The sequence below is a fragment of the Rhinatrema bivittatum genome, chromosome 4 (genome assembly GCF_901001135.1).
Source record: "Rhinatrema bivittatum chromosome 4, aRhiBiv1.1, whole genome shotgun sequence".
Classification (NCBI taxonomy): domain Eukaryota; kingdom Metazoa; phylum Chordata; class Amphibia; order Gymnophiona; family Rhinatrematidae; genus Rhinatrema; species Rhinatrema bivittatum.
Window position 1 is genome coordinate 100096518 of NC_042618.1, and position 13766 is coordinate 100110283.

Consider the following 13766-nt stretch of genomic DNA (forward strand, 5'->3'; position numbering starts at 1 on the left):
TCCCTTCCCTTCTGAGGGCCGCCACCATCACCTCCATGAAAGTCCTCGGCACTGTCGCCATCCTGAAGGGAAGCGCTCAAAACTGAAAATGCTCCCATAGCAGTGTGAATCACAGAAATGTTTGGTCTGAACATATGGGAATATGGAGGTACGCCTCTGTTAGATCCAATGATCCGAGAAACTCTCCTTTGCAAATTGCTGTTATCACCATCCACAGTGTCTCCATACGAAAGTGGCACCCCAATGCTACATTCACCTTCTGCAGATTGAGAATGGGCCGAAAAGTGCCCTCTTCCTTGAGAACTACAAAGTAAACTGAATATCTTCCTAGACCTTGCTCCCTTAGGCAGACTGGGATGATAGTTTCCAGGCATTGCTGCCGCAGCAACATATTCCGTGCCACTACCCACTTGGCCTGAGACGTGCAATGGGACACCAGATAGGCTTCTAGTGCTGTCCCGGATCCCTGGTGCTGCAGTTTAGCCGGGTGTGTCCCCGCTCACCCTCTGTATAATCCTTACTGCTCCGACACAGCCAACCAATCAGCCCTGCTCTCAAAACTATCTTTCCTTTTTTTTTTATTTTTTATTAAAGCAACAGCATCCAAGAAGCCCAGAGAAAAAAAGGTGAGAAGGCCTCTGAGGGAGCGAAAGAACCAGGATCCATGGCTTTCCCTCCCTCTGGAAGTCGAGGGCTGAGCCAGATCAGGGATTTCCAACTCCCCTGCGCAACCCGAGGGATGGTCCACAAAGAAACCTAACACCTCAGGGACCACCAGTCTTAAAATCTTTATTTTTATTTGGGTTTGGGGGTTTTTTTGGGTAATAAACTCCAGACTGCTGGAGACAGAGAAATATTGAAGGGACTGCAGGTGGCACACTCAGTTAAGTAGCAGTGGCCAAAAAGTTTTTATTCTGTCTCCATCTGCTGGTAGGGATGCAAAATCCCCTTGTCTGGACTGATCTGGAGTATGAACAGGAATTGAAAAATAAAATTGCAGATCTACTATTAGTAATTTGTAAACTGTCATTATTCTATGGTACCTGAATATTAGAAGGTTGCCAACATAATGCCTATTTTTAAAAAGGGTTCTGGGGTGATCCAGGAAACTTCACATAGACTCTCCATTATTCTATTTCCAGAAGATCAAAATTACTGAACATATATAGTGTAATGGGACATATATATATATAGTGTAATGGGACAAAGGCAACATTGATTTAGTCAAGGGAAGTTTTGCCTCACCAATCTGCTACATTTTTTTGAAGGCTTAAACAACTGGATAAAGGTGAGCCAGTTGATATAGTGCATCTATATTTTCAGCAAGTATTTGACAAAGTCCCTCATGAGAGACTTCTGAGGATGTTTAAAAGGTTATGGGATAGAAAATTGGCCCGTTGTGGATTGGGAACAGGTTAAAAGACCGAAAACAGAGTAGGACTAAATGATCAATTTTCTGAATGGAGAAAGGTGAATAGTGGGAGTGCCCCAAGGATCTGTTCTGGGACCACTGCTTTTTTTTTTTTTTTTTTTAATAAACATTTTATAAATGACCTGGAAATAAGAACAAGTGAGGTGATCACATTTTCAGATGACACAGTTATTCCAAGTTGTTAAATTACAAGAGGATTGTGAGAAATTGCAAGAGGACCTTGGGAGACTGGACATCTAAATAGCAGATGACTTTTTATGTGGACAAGTGCAAAGTGATGCGCATAGGGAAGAACCACCCAAATTATAACTGCACAATGCAAGGTTCCACATTGGGCGTCTCCACCCAGGAAAAAGAATCTAGGTGTCATGGTGGATATGTTGAAATCCTCTGCTCGGTGTGCAGCAGCAGCCAAGAAAGCAAACAGAATGCTAGGAATTATTAGGAAAGGAATGGAGAATGAAACAGAATATTACACCTTAAATATTGTGTTCAATTCTGGTCACTGCATCTCAAAAAAGATATAACTGAATTAAAAAAGAAACAGAGAAGAGTGAACAAAGTGATAAAAGGAATGGAATGATTTAGCCTATGAGGAAATGCTAACGAGGTTAGGGCTCTTTAGTTTGGAGAGCAGATGGCTGACGGGAGATATGATAGAGGTCTATGAAATGAGCAGAATAGAATGGGGAAACGCAAATCGGTGGTTGACTCCAAAAAGTACAAAGACTAGTGGACATGCCATGAAGCTACTAAGTGGGTACATTTAAAGAAATAGGAGAAAATATTTTTTATTCAACACAATAAAGCTCTGGAATTCGTTGCTAGAGGATGTGGTGGAAGCTGTTACTGTAGTTGGATTTAAAAAAGATTTGGACAAGTTCCTGGAGGAAAAGTCCATAAACCATTATTAAGGTGGACTTGGGGAAATTCACTGATTATCCTTGGAATAAACAGCATGGAATCTACCAACCTTTTGAGATCCTGCCAAGTACTTGTGACCTGTCTACAGAGGGCTGCTTCGATATCTCACACCCTGTTCTATCTAGTTAGTATTATAAAATTGTTTTTTGGGGGGTTTTTGGTTTGTTTTTTTTTAAATGACCCAGTCACAGGTGCCAAAACTGCATTAAAGCGTGGTGGTTTTTTTTTTTTTAACTTTCAAACCTGGTGGGGCAAGGCCCCAAGGTAACAAAGACCAGGACCGTAGGGTATGACTCTCATCTGCTGGTGTCAGAGAAAATACTGAGGGATCGCAGGTGGCACCCCGGGTTATGTGGGCGGTGCTTTTCAGTTTTCTCTCTGACTCCATCTGCTGGAGGGGAGGCATAACCCAGCAGTCTGGACTGATCCTGGTGCGTACAGGGAACTAAATTTAACATCTAAAAAAGCCATTTTGTAACAGGCTGTATGTAGTGTACTGAAACTATAATTTTATAATAATTTGTGTCATGTGGAATGACTCTCCATTATTCTATTTCCAGGAGATGTTTGTTCAGTGAAATGCTGTGTGCAGCTGCACAGACAGCTTTTACAGCCTTTCCAGGATCTGTTCAGTTCTTCAGCCAATTTTTATCAAGAAGCAGTGCCAATGCCAAGGATACAGGAGCAGGTGGATGTGAAGCTGGGTAAGGATTGCAGTGTTGGTCATATTTAGAGCCAGAAGCCTGAAAAAGTGTTTGATTATTTAAATGACTCGGGTTCCAGGCCTTGGGACTGCACCAAGAGGCTCCAATGTTCCCTCCCTGGTGGTCCACAGCCTCTCTTCCTGGGCACCCACCCCTCCCCCAGTGGGGGAAGTATTGCTTCCATGCCTGTGACAGCCCCCGAACCCTTGATCTCCCCATTCTGCTCCTCCCCCCCCCTCCCCCCTGCAATCTGGTAGCAGGATTCGACTTTGCCTCTCCTGACCTGCTACTAGTGTGCCATTGCTTTGAGAATGCAGTGGTATGCTATCGAAATAGGCATGTGTTCAGTATATGTAAAATATTTATTTATTTATTTAGAAACTTTTATATACCGGTATTTGTGGGGACATCATACCGGTTCACATAGTAACTGAAAAGATTGGAAAATACATTGCAACAGGGGAATGTAACTGGGCGGGGGGAAGAACAGAAAGGCAGTAGGAAGGATAGGAGAACAAGAAGGTAATAACCAAAACAATTTACAATGAAAGTCTCCTTAATATAAGGAGGACACCTGAAAGGGTGTATTGTATACACCGAACAGTCCTTGTGCATCTGCAGATAGAAGCAGGGTCGCAGATGGACAGACAAGACTGGACATAACACATTCTTATTTTTGTTTTGCCTTTTCTGAAAAGAATGCGTAATGGCAAAAATTGTTTATAAAAACAAGTTCAAGGAAAGCTATAAAAGTATGAGAGGCCATTTTTAGGGGTAGTCCTGCTAAAAGTTGTGTATGTGTATCTGTGGTTGGGAGGTCAGTAGATTCCTCTTCTTCCTTTGTGTGTTCACCTCATTTGGAAGCGGGCTGGGATCTGGCACCATGAGCTTTCATTCACTACTGCCCAGAGTTTTCCTCTGTTTTATATCCTGTCTCAACTTACCTAGCTCATTTCTCACAGTGATAGTCCTCAGCTGGAAGCCATGCACCAGGACTTCCCCCAGAATTCCGTAATCATGGGCCTTAAATCTGGTGACCAGGTGTCACCATTGTGTGATGACTGGTACTCCCTCTCCTCACCCAGGGAGTGGAATTTGAACTCAGGTCCTTTCCATAGCAGTGCCCAGCAGTGCCACTGAATCTCTAGGCTGGCCAGCTGGCTGGACTTCTGAGGATGAAAGAGTTATGGAAAAGGGCAGGGATGGAGAGAGGAAGGATGCGCAGAATTTGCATGACCATGGCTTAATTTGTTGGCAAACGGCCTGAAACCCAGTTCGGGCAGTTCTGTTCGGCACACCCACCCCCCATCCAAGCAGCCTGCAGAGAAGAGGAGGGGATGAATCTGGAGCAGACAAAGCAGTGAAAAGTCACTCTGTTCCCTAATCCAGCCCCCCTTTCCCCTATACCCTCTTTGTTTCCCCCTTCCTTCCTGTTCTGGGGGGAAGGGGTTACTCTTGAGGCAGACTCTACAGACCAAAGGACACAAAAAAGGGTTGAATTAGTACAAGTTTGAAACATGAGCAGAATGGCCAGATGATTGGCACTACTCATATTTTTCAAACTTGTGCTAAATGTAACTCCCTTTTGTGTCTGCTACCTAGGCCTTAATTTCTGGTGCAGTGACCCAGAAAAATGTTCTGCCACACTTTCTAGGATCCGAGGAAGCAGAGTACAGCTGGCAGTGTAAATCAGTTCCTTTTTGTACGTAGAAATAGAGCAGAGCCAGCGGCGGCATAGATTGTTTCTGGCCTCCACTCTCCTGCAGGCAGCAGAGCAGAGAGTGTTGGAGCTGCTTGACCTGAGACAGAGGCAGCCACGTGGCATTGATTTTTGTGCAATTAAGGCAGCTGTGAGTGAGAATGGCCAAGGTCAAAGACACACAGTATGAATGTCTGTCAGTCCCATTGCTTCTACTACTTCTGGGTTGGTTACTGGCTCTACTGCTGATCATGCTGGCATCCTGGGTACCATCTTCTCTGCCCCTCAAGACTATACTGGAGGAGGGGGAGAGTTAGTGATCAAAAGGAGAAAGCGTATGGGAAGAATGAGTGAGAGGATGTAGAGGAAAAAGGTGAGTGAGTATATTAGAGGGGAGAGGACGACAAATGGGGGAGATCGAAAGGCAAAAGCAAGTGAGCAAATTAGAGGGGCTGTGAATTGTGTGAATGAGAGGGGGGAGACAGTGAGAGAGGGATCAAAGGTGCAGGGATTAAAGGGATTGAGGTGTGGGGGTTGGATTGGGGACATAGTGACTGAGGGAAGGGGATTGAAGGGGTGAGAGAGGAAAACATGATACTGCTCTCTTCCTTTCTCTACCAAGGAGGCAAAAAGGAGACTACACTTTTGAATAATAGTCCGCAGAAGCTGAGGAGAGAGTGGGTGGTACACACCAATGTGCCCTCATTTCTCAAAGCTGAGGAGGAGCAGATTATTTTGGCTCAAGAGGTCTGTGCCTTACTGGCTAAGGAAGAAGAGCAGTTGTGTAGAGGTTAATTTTCTTGGTGGGGGCAGGGGGCGGATTTGGAATTTGGGGACTGCCAGTGATTAAGGCTGAGACCTTGGGCCTAAGAACCTCTGGGGGTTTCATGGAATGGGGAGCTGGGAATGGAGGCCTACGCTCCCTAGGGCAGAGAGCAGGAGGATAGAAAGGGCCTTCCCTCCCTAGCCCTCAGCAGTGCCTAAGCCCATAGCCATCCTTTGCTCACCAGGGTTCATCAAGCAAAGAATGAGGAGGAAGAGTGCATATGTGAGAGAGAGAGAGAGAGTGTGTTTGGAAGAGTGAGAGAATTCATACCGGCTCTGACCCCACCCCCTCACTCAGGTCATACCAGGCACAGATCTGCTTCCCCCTCTCCTCATTCTACAGTTCCACTTCCTTTTTGCCTATAAATTATGCCCAGTGCAGGCTGTGATTAGGTTGTGCTGATTATCCTACTAAACCTGAGAACTGTCTCAACAGGGTTTGAGAGCTACTACATAGAAAAGGAAGTTGTGCTTGATGAAGATAATAAAATATATTTGGGTGTGTCAATGGATGCTACCACAAAGGCTGTCAAGAGAGTTGCAATAAAGGTAGGAAACAATTGGATTGGAAAATGCTATAGCCATTAGTTTCTCTTATTTATATGTATTGTTCAGAGTCCTTCTCTGAGAAGATCCTATACTGGTAGCCCAATGAGGAGTAATTGAAGTTCCCTGTACGTACCCGGATCAGTCCAGACACCTGGGTTATGCCTCCGCACCAGCAGATGGAGACAGAGCAAAACTTTGACGGGCTCTGTCATATACCAGGGTGCCACCCACAGCCTCTCAGTCTTACTCTGTCTCCAGCAGATGGCAGGTGCATAACCCACAGTCTTTCTGGGGGCTCCTGATGGGGTAGTTGTATGGTTTAGTTATAGTCAGGATATTTTTGTTAGTTTGATCGGTTTACAAAAAAAACCGATCAAACTGATCCGTGGTACTACAGGAACAAAAATTATCAGGTAAGAAACTAATTTTCCTATTTGTGTTATGCCATGATAGTGAAATGTGAAGGTGTTAGTGCATACTTTCATATTTACAAGGGAGCACATAAAGACACTCTGGTTTAGGTCAGTTGGGTGTTGAGAATAACTCTATGGTCACTGTCAGAGACAGGATGCTGAACTAATGGACCATTGGTCTGATCCAGCTTGGCTATTCTTAAGCCTACTCGTGGTTGACCATATTACCAAAATGAAGAGGTGGTGTGCATGCCTCCTTAGCACAATGTTTCTCACCCCATCATTCTGTCTGTTTAGGTTGTCTAAACCAGAGTGCAGGCTGTATATATGTTGGTTGTTTGAAGATTGACTCAGTATAAAGACTTCTCTATCAGTAATCATAGTGCAATTCATGTATGTGCAGGTGGATTCACAGCCAGACCCTTGGGATTTTTATATTCATCTCCAGCTGAAAGAGCGCCTTGGAGTCGAGTTTCAAGAAGAGTTTGAGAAATGCAGCTGTTTTCTCTACCAGGATGGCTATGTCATGCTGTACCGAGAGATGACCTGCAACAGTATCTTGGTCAGTGTGAATACTCCAACTCCTGTACCAGGTCGCCGACAGGCAGTGCAGAGCAAAATTGCTTCCATGTTAAATACCCCATTCAGCGGGTGTGCCTGCCTTTGGTTTATATCCTGTAACTCAGTAATGCACCTTGTTGTCACTTGGGAAACCACTTTTGTAACCAAATTCATGTTTTTCCACATTAAATCTTAAATGTTACCTTAGTTTCATCAGCTATTGGTATAACCTTAGTTTCATCTGTTGGTATAAATTTAGAGATATAAAATGTTAAAACAGTTTACTGATAAGTATTAGTCTTACTGTTAATATACTGCAATTAACATTTAGAAAGAAATTAGGTTCAATGTCACAAAATTGTTACCAATGAAAACAAAATTGCTGGTTTGAGGTGAATGTTTATTCTCAGAGGACAAGCAGGATGATAGTCCTCACGCATGGTGACATCATCGAATGAAGCCCAGGTTCAAAACTGATCTCAAAGATTCTAGAACTTTCAATAATGCCCTACTGAGCATGTGCAGCTGTAAGTCATCACCCTGCCCCCTATGCAGAATCCCTCAGTCTCCCCCCCCCCCCCCCCCAATATTGTGGTGGGAGCTGTGTGTTCACTGAATTCAGCTTTGCGCTCTCCTCACAGTTTTTGTAAGTTAATTTTTCTAGAGCTGCAGCTATTTTTCTTTCCTGTCCCTTGCAGTAGTTTTATTTTCTTTTCCTTTTTCCCCCTCTTTCCACTGTCTGCCAGCCTCATGGTGACAGTCTGTCCTCCAAGGACAAGCAGGATGGTAGTTCTCACACATGGGTGACATCATCAGATGGAGCCTGGCACGGAAAACGTCTGTCAAAGTTTCTAGAACTTTGACTTGGGCATGATAGGCCTGCTCAGTATGCCTATATCTCGTGTTTACGTGGGGTCCCTCTTCAGTCTTTTTCCGTGGAGCTTTCGCATCGTGATAAGAGTGAACTCTTACATTTTTTCTTTAAAACTGTGGAAAACTCTTTTCACTGATTTTTCTTGGTTTTCCTCACATTCCAACGATGCCGGGTCCCTCCCATAGCCTCCTTAGGTTGTTTCTCAGTGTTTTCGGGTAAGTTTTCTTTCGTTTCAACCTTCCCAGTGGCGGTGGTGCCTCTGTGCCCCCCAGTCATCATTGCCATTTTGTAACCCTCTTTTTTTTCACTTCAATCATGGCCACTTCTGGTTTTCTTCGATGCCCCCAGTGCTTGAGGGCCATGTTTATCACAGATCCCCATGATGTGTCCTCTGCCTGAGGGCATCGCATGACGTCCGGGGTTGTTGCGAGTGCACACAAATGATCCCAAAGGGCATCTTGCCCGACTTGACAAGATGGAGAAACTCTTTGGATTGGGCAAGCTAAGGAAGCATCAACACCAGTTGCCTTCCATGCATGGTGCTGGGCATGGGGATGCGCTGGCTCATGCCGTGATGCCCCCGAAACTATCCCTGTGGTGAGGAGCACACATCCTCCATTAATGCCAGGGGTCTGTGACAGTCTCCACAGGTCCTGATGCTAGGTGCCGATCCACCTCTGGGATCTGAGGAAGATCTGGTCACGCCTCCTTCCTCCCAGTCAGCGTTGGCTTCGGCAACTTTCAAGGAGGAGCTGGAGTGGCGCGTCCAGCTGGCAGTGGACCAGGCGCGCAAGGCTTTGGTCCTGTGGCACCGATGGCACCGGACCCAGTGCTGCCTGTCCTCATATCACTTTTGGAGAATCTCAGCTTGCTTATCTGTGCATTACCGCCCAGCTGGTATCTGTTCCTGGGGCAACATTGGCACCAAGACCTCTCCCTACTGATATGGTGGTTGGCGCCAGTTCCTCTTCCAAGGAAGCTCCACCAGGGCTGGCAGATGCTGAGGTCTGCCGCTGCCCCCACCCATCCAATTTTACCAGTGCCTGCACCTCTGGACAAAGGCCAAGCACCTAGGGACCCATCCCCTATTCCTTACAGTGAGGGTGAGGAACCCTATGACCCCTGGGGGATGATGCTTTGGAGCCCTCCTCCAAGGACTGAGGATCTCCCATCAGACCCTTCTCCTCCAGAGGAGCAAATGAAGTCTTCGCCTGAGGACTCCACCTTTGCAGGATTTGTGAGTGTGATGGCTGAAGTCATCCTGTTTCAGTTTTTAACGGAGGAGGATGCCAGGCCCAAAATGCTTCGGAGCCTCCTAAGCAAATTGTGGTGGTCCTGGTGCACAAGACTCTTAAGGAGCTGCTGCTGAGGATATGGGAACACCCCCTCACTATCAGGCCAATACAGTAAAGTTTGCGGGAAGAGCGGGCAAGTGCCCGCTCTCCTGTGCCGCAATTCACTAAAACAAAATATTTAAATTAGGGCCCGCGACAAAAAGAGGCGTTAGGGACACCAGCGTGTCCCTAGCACCTCTTTTTTTTGACAGGAGCAGCGGGTGTCAGCAAGTTTGACAGCCAATGCTCAATTTTGCCGGCATCGGTTCTCAAACCCGCTGACAGCCACGGGTTCGGAAACCGGATGCCGGCAAAATTGAGCGTCCGGTTTTCAAACCACGGGCCGATTTAAAATGTATTTATTTATTATTTTTAACTTTTGGGACCTCTGACTTAATATCGCCATGATATTAAGTCAGAGGGTGCACAGAAAAGCAGTTTTACTGCTTTTCTGTGCACTTTCCCGGTGCCGGCAGAAATTAACACCTACCTTTTTGGGTAGGTGCTAATTTCTGAAAGTAAAATGTGCGGGAATAGCTAATAGGTCCATCAACATGCATTTGCATGTTGTGGGCGCTATTAGTTTGGGGGGGGGGGGGGTTGGCAGCGCGTTTTCGACGCGCTATTACCCCTTACTGAATAAGGGGTAAAACTAGCGCATCGAAAACTCGCGTCCAAACGCAGGATAACTGTGCACTCCGCCGGAACACACTGTACTGTATCGGCCTTTATGCCTCCTGTTAATAAAAAGGCGGAAGTGGTCTACATTGTCCAGAAGGCTGCCGGATTTGATAAGCATCAGCTGAATCCGCCCTTGACAGGGCCAAACGCTCTTGGGCTCATACCTTGGTGCCACCGGGGAAAGACCATAGAGGGATGAATGCTCTTGGGAGGAAGGTATTTCAAGGCACCATGTTAATTGCCCACATCGCTGCCTACCCAACTCTACATGAGCCAGTACTTGGACATCTGGAAGCAGGTTCAGGAGGTGAGTGAGCAGCTGCCTTAACAGTAGCAGGGCACCCTCATGTCTTTGGTACATAAGGCCCTGAAGTGCAGAAACATGAGGTCCGAGTGACCCATGTTGTTTTCAAGACTGCATCGAGAGGATCTGCACCTGCAGAGTGGCATGCTGCAAGCCTCGGATCTCCAACCAGAGGTACAGGAATGACTCGCTGATGTGCTATGTACTGGGGAGAATCTCTTCAGATATAGGATGAGGGATGCTGTGGCCCAGCTTTGGGACCACCATGAAACCCTCCAACAGCTCTCTGCTAACACTCTGGACCCATCCTCCTCTTCTAGGTGGCCAGTGAGACAGGGGCCAAGAAACTCTTTTTCACCAAAAGAAGTACTATCCTCTGCCCCCTCGCTTCCGTCTACACTATCAGGGCTCCTGTGGCTGTCTCAGGTTGCGGAGAGCCCCCAAGCCCCAGCCTGCTCCTCAGTCAACTCCAGGGATGAGGTTTTGACTGGGTTGTAGGGAGCGTAGGCCAGTTGCCCATGCTTGGGACATTGGACCCTCCAGTTGGGGACGGGCTGCAGTTCTTTGCGAACCAATGGCCCAGTATAACCTTGGACCAGTGGGTTCTTTTCATCATCCGTCCAGGATACCAGTTGAATCTATTTGGTGTCCTGCCAAATTGCCCTCCGTCTCCATTTTGGGGGCTGGTAGTGCATCAGGAGGTACTACTAGCGGAGCTCTCCTCCCTAGAAGAGTTTGGTAAAAGGGGAAACAGAAGAATAGAATGAGAGGTAAGAGAAAATGGGAAAGGAGGAAAATGAAAAGAAAGAAGTAATGATAAAAGAAATTATCTTGACATACATAAAACGTTTGGAAATTGTAAGATTTTTTTTAAAAATATTCTTGTTTTGGTCATGTTAATATAGCACTTGTTCATATGTGCTATGAAATCTGAAAATCTTTTCCACATAGTATTCTAGCTCCTACCATAGAATATATATATAGAAGCTGCTTTACCAGTGATGTTGCACATGCTATGGTAGTAATTTGCATCTCTTGCATTGCAGGGTATTATCGGAGATGTTACACTTAGCCAGAATGTGGTGATGGTCCTTGCTTACCATCTGTTGAGACTTGTTGAGAAGCTCCACACAGCAGAGATTATCCATGGAAACCTATACCCACAGACACTTTTCCTGGTAGATGGGTTAGTCCTCTCTTTTACAAGATGGATTCTATTGCATATATGCTATAATTTTGTCCCATAATTGCTTAAATACTCTGAAACCTGATGCTGGCGGTGTGTATAGAGAATCTTTTCACAAGAGGAATTTATGTATGTATTTAGGAGTGTAAGCATAAAATGGATGAGGAAGCAGCTTAGACTGAAGATGGACGTTGAGGGGGCAACAGAAGAGAAAATTGTCCATCTATGAGAGGTTCTGTGGATCTTTAGAACTCACGACAATCCTTCCTTTGACCAACAGAAATGCAGTCTCACATCTGTCTATCTTTAATCTGCATCTTAATGTGATTGTGCTGCAGCTCCATCTTTGTTTGTGATGGTGTTTTTTTTGTTGCATCTCACCTCTGTTTGGACAAAATGGATACAGCATCACCTGCTTGAGTGAGACCTCACCCAGGGATTTCAATGAGGAGGAGGGTCTGTTTATGACCCTTGGGGGGACGATACTTCTGAGTCCTCCGATTGTCTCAGAGGATGTCCTCTTGGAACCGTCCCTCATGGAGGAGTGGCACCAGTCTCCACCAGAGGACGTCACCTTTTCCGGTTTCATCTGCTTCATTGGGGAGTCCATTCCCTTCCAGCTCCTGACGGAAGAGGATGCCAGACACCACATGCTGGAGGTGTTCCACTATGTTGATGTGCCAAAAGAGGTGGTAGATGTTCCCGTGCATGATATCTTCAAGGAGTTGCTCTTGCGCATCTGGGAACATCCTGTGTCCGTGTCACTGGTAAACAGGAAGGCTGATGCTGTCTACCTGGTACAGAAATCCCTGGGCTTTGAGCGGCGTCAGCTCCCCCACCAGTCGGTGGTAATGGAGTCCACCCTCAAAAAAGCCAGATTCCCTGTACATACCCAGATCAGTCCAGACGGTGGGTTATGTCCCCTGTCCAGCAGATGGAGTCAGACATAAACTTCAGGGTGATGCCATATAAGCCAGCACACCCACTATCCCTCTTCAGTATCTTTCTGACTCCAGCAGATAGGAGCAGGTGAACATCGGTTCCCCAGCACACTGTCTAAGTGTTTTCTTATCTTTTCCTTCACCTTTGCAGTGTTAAGAGGGATCAAGTTTCTTTAGTTCAAAAAAAAAAAAAAAAGAAATTGTGTTTCTCCATTTTACACTTGCAGACAGACCTGTTTCTCTCTCACTCTGTCTGCTGTCTTTGGTCTCTGCCTCTCTCTGGTAGCTGGCCGGGATAAGTTGTGTTAATTTATTTCCTTTCAGGTTTCGTTTTTGTCGATCCAGCCCCCCCGCCGCGTCCCGACCCGCGGCCCCGAGACGCACATTCCCTGGGGCTGCTGCTGCTCACTGAGAAGTCATATTCCTCGGCGGGCCCTGTGAAGAAGGGTCTGTGGGGTTTTTGGAGCGGAGTTCCCTGCTTATCGCGACACTGCCTGCTTCTTCCCCCGTGGTCCCCTCCTCCCCTCAGGCATGCCGAGAGCGTCAACATGTGCAGCGTGCGGGCAGCCTGGGTCCAGGCTCTCCCAGGAGGGGATCTGCACCAGTTGCCTCCCTGGTGGGGAGGGCACCTCGCAGCCAGCGGGAGGTTCAGCTTTCGCGCAGTCAGGCGCGTCCCTTCAGGCAGGTCAGGCCCCGATCCCGCTGAGCGTGGGAATGGTGGCCATTTTGGATCAGGAGCCAATGGACCTGTGTACCTCTGAGGAGGAAACAGAGGCGCCTTTCTCCCCTTTACCGCCGTTCCTGGCGCCGGTGCCACCTCTGGATCCGGTTTTACCTTTGGGGGATTCTTCAACTAGGCTCCCACCAGGCCCACCATTTTCCACGGATTTTGTGCTACTTTATGCATAATGCCTACTTAGCCAGGATGTCTCAGCCGCTGGATCCCACCCCGGACCCCCCCCCCCCCCCCCCAAACTGGCATGGACAGCAGACCCTCCTCCTGGGGGAACCGCCCCAGGGAGTAGATGCTCCGGGGGGGGGAGGGGGGGCTGCAGGCGTACACCAGGGACCACCCAGGCTGCGTCTGGTGCTTCCCCCTGTGGAGGGGGCGGATCTGGTACCAGACCCTGCCCTGGATGATCCACTTCTTGCTGCCCAGGTGGAAGGAGATGACCCTGGGCTGTTGCGCATTACCAGAGGGACGAGCTTGATTCCGCATATCCTGCAAGAACTGGACATTGAGGCTCCTCTGGAGCTGCCTGGTCCCGCTCCCCTGGGGAAGAAGGGGGACCCTGTGTTGGCGGGGCTCCACCCGCCGGCGAAGGCTTTTCCTACTCAT

At 47.3% G+C, this 13766-nt stretch overlaps 1 protein-coding gene across 1 annotated transcript in view; it reads left to right on the top strand.

The window, feature by feature from the left end:
* The window catches only part of BUB1B (BUB1 mitotic checkpoint serine/threonine kinase B), a 148267-nt gene that overhangs the window by 117568 nt on the left and 16933 nt on the right, over positions 1 to 13766 (top strand). The window contains exons 18-21 of the mRNA XM_029598511.1: positions 2917 to 3060; positions 6021 to 6133; positions 6950 to 7108; positions 11347 to 11486. Of these exons, the coding sequence (XP_029454371.1) occupies positions 2917 to 3060; positions 6021 to 6133; positions 6950 to 7108; positions 11347 to 11486 (556 nt within the window). The remainder of the gene's footprint in view (positions 1 to 2916; positions 3061 to 6020; positions 6134 to 6949; positions 7109 to 11346; positions 11487 to 13766) is intronic.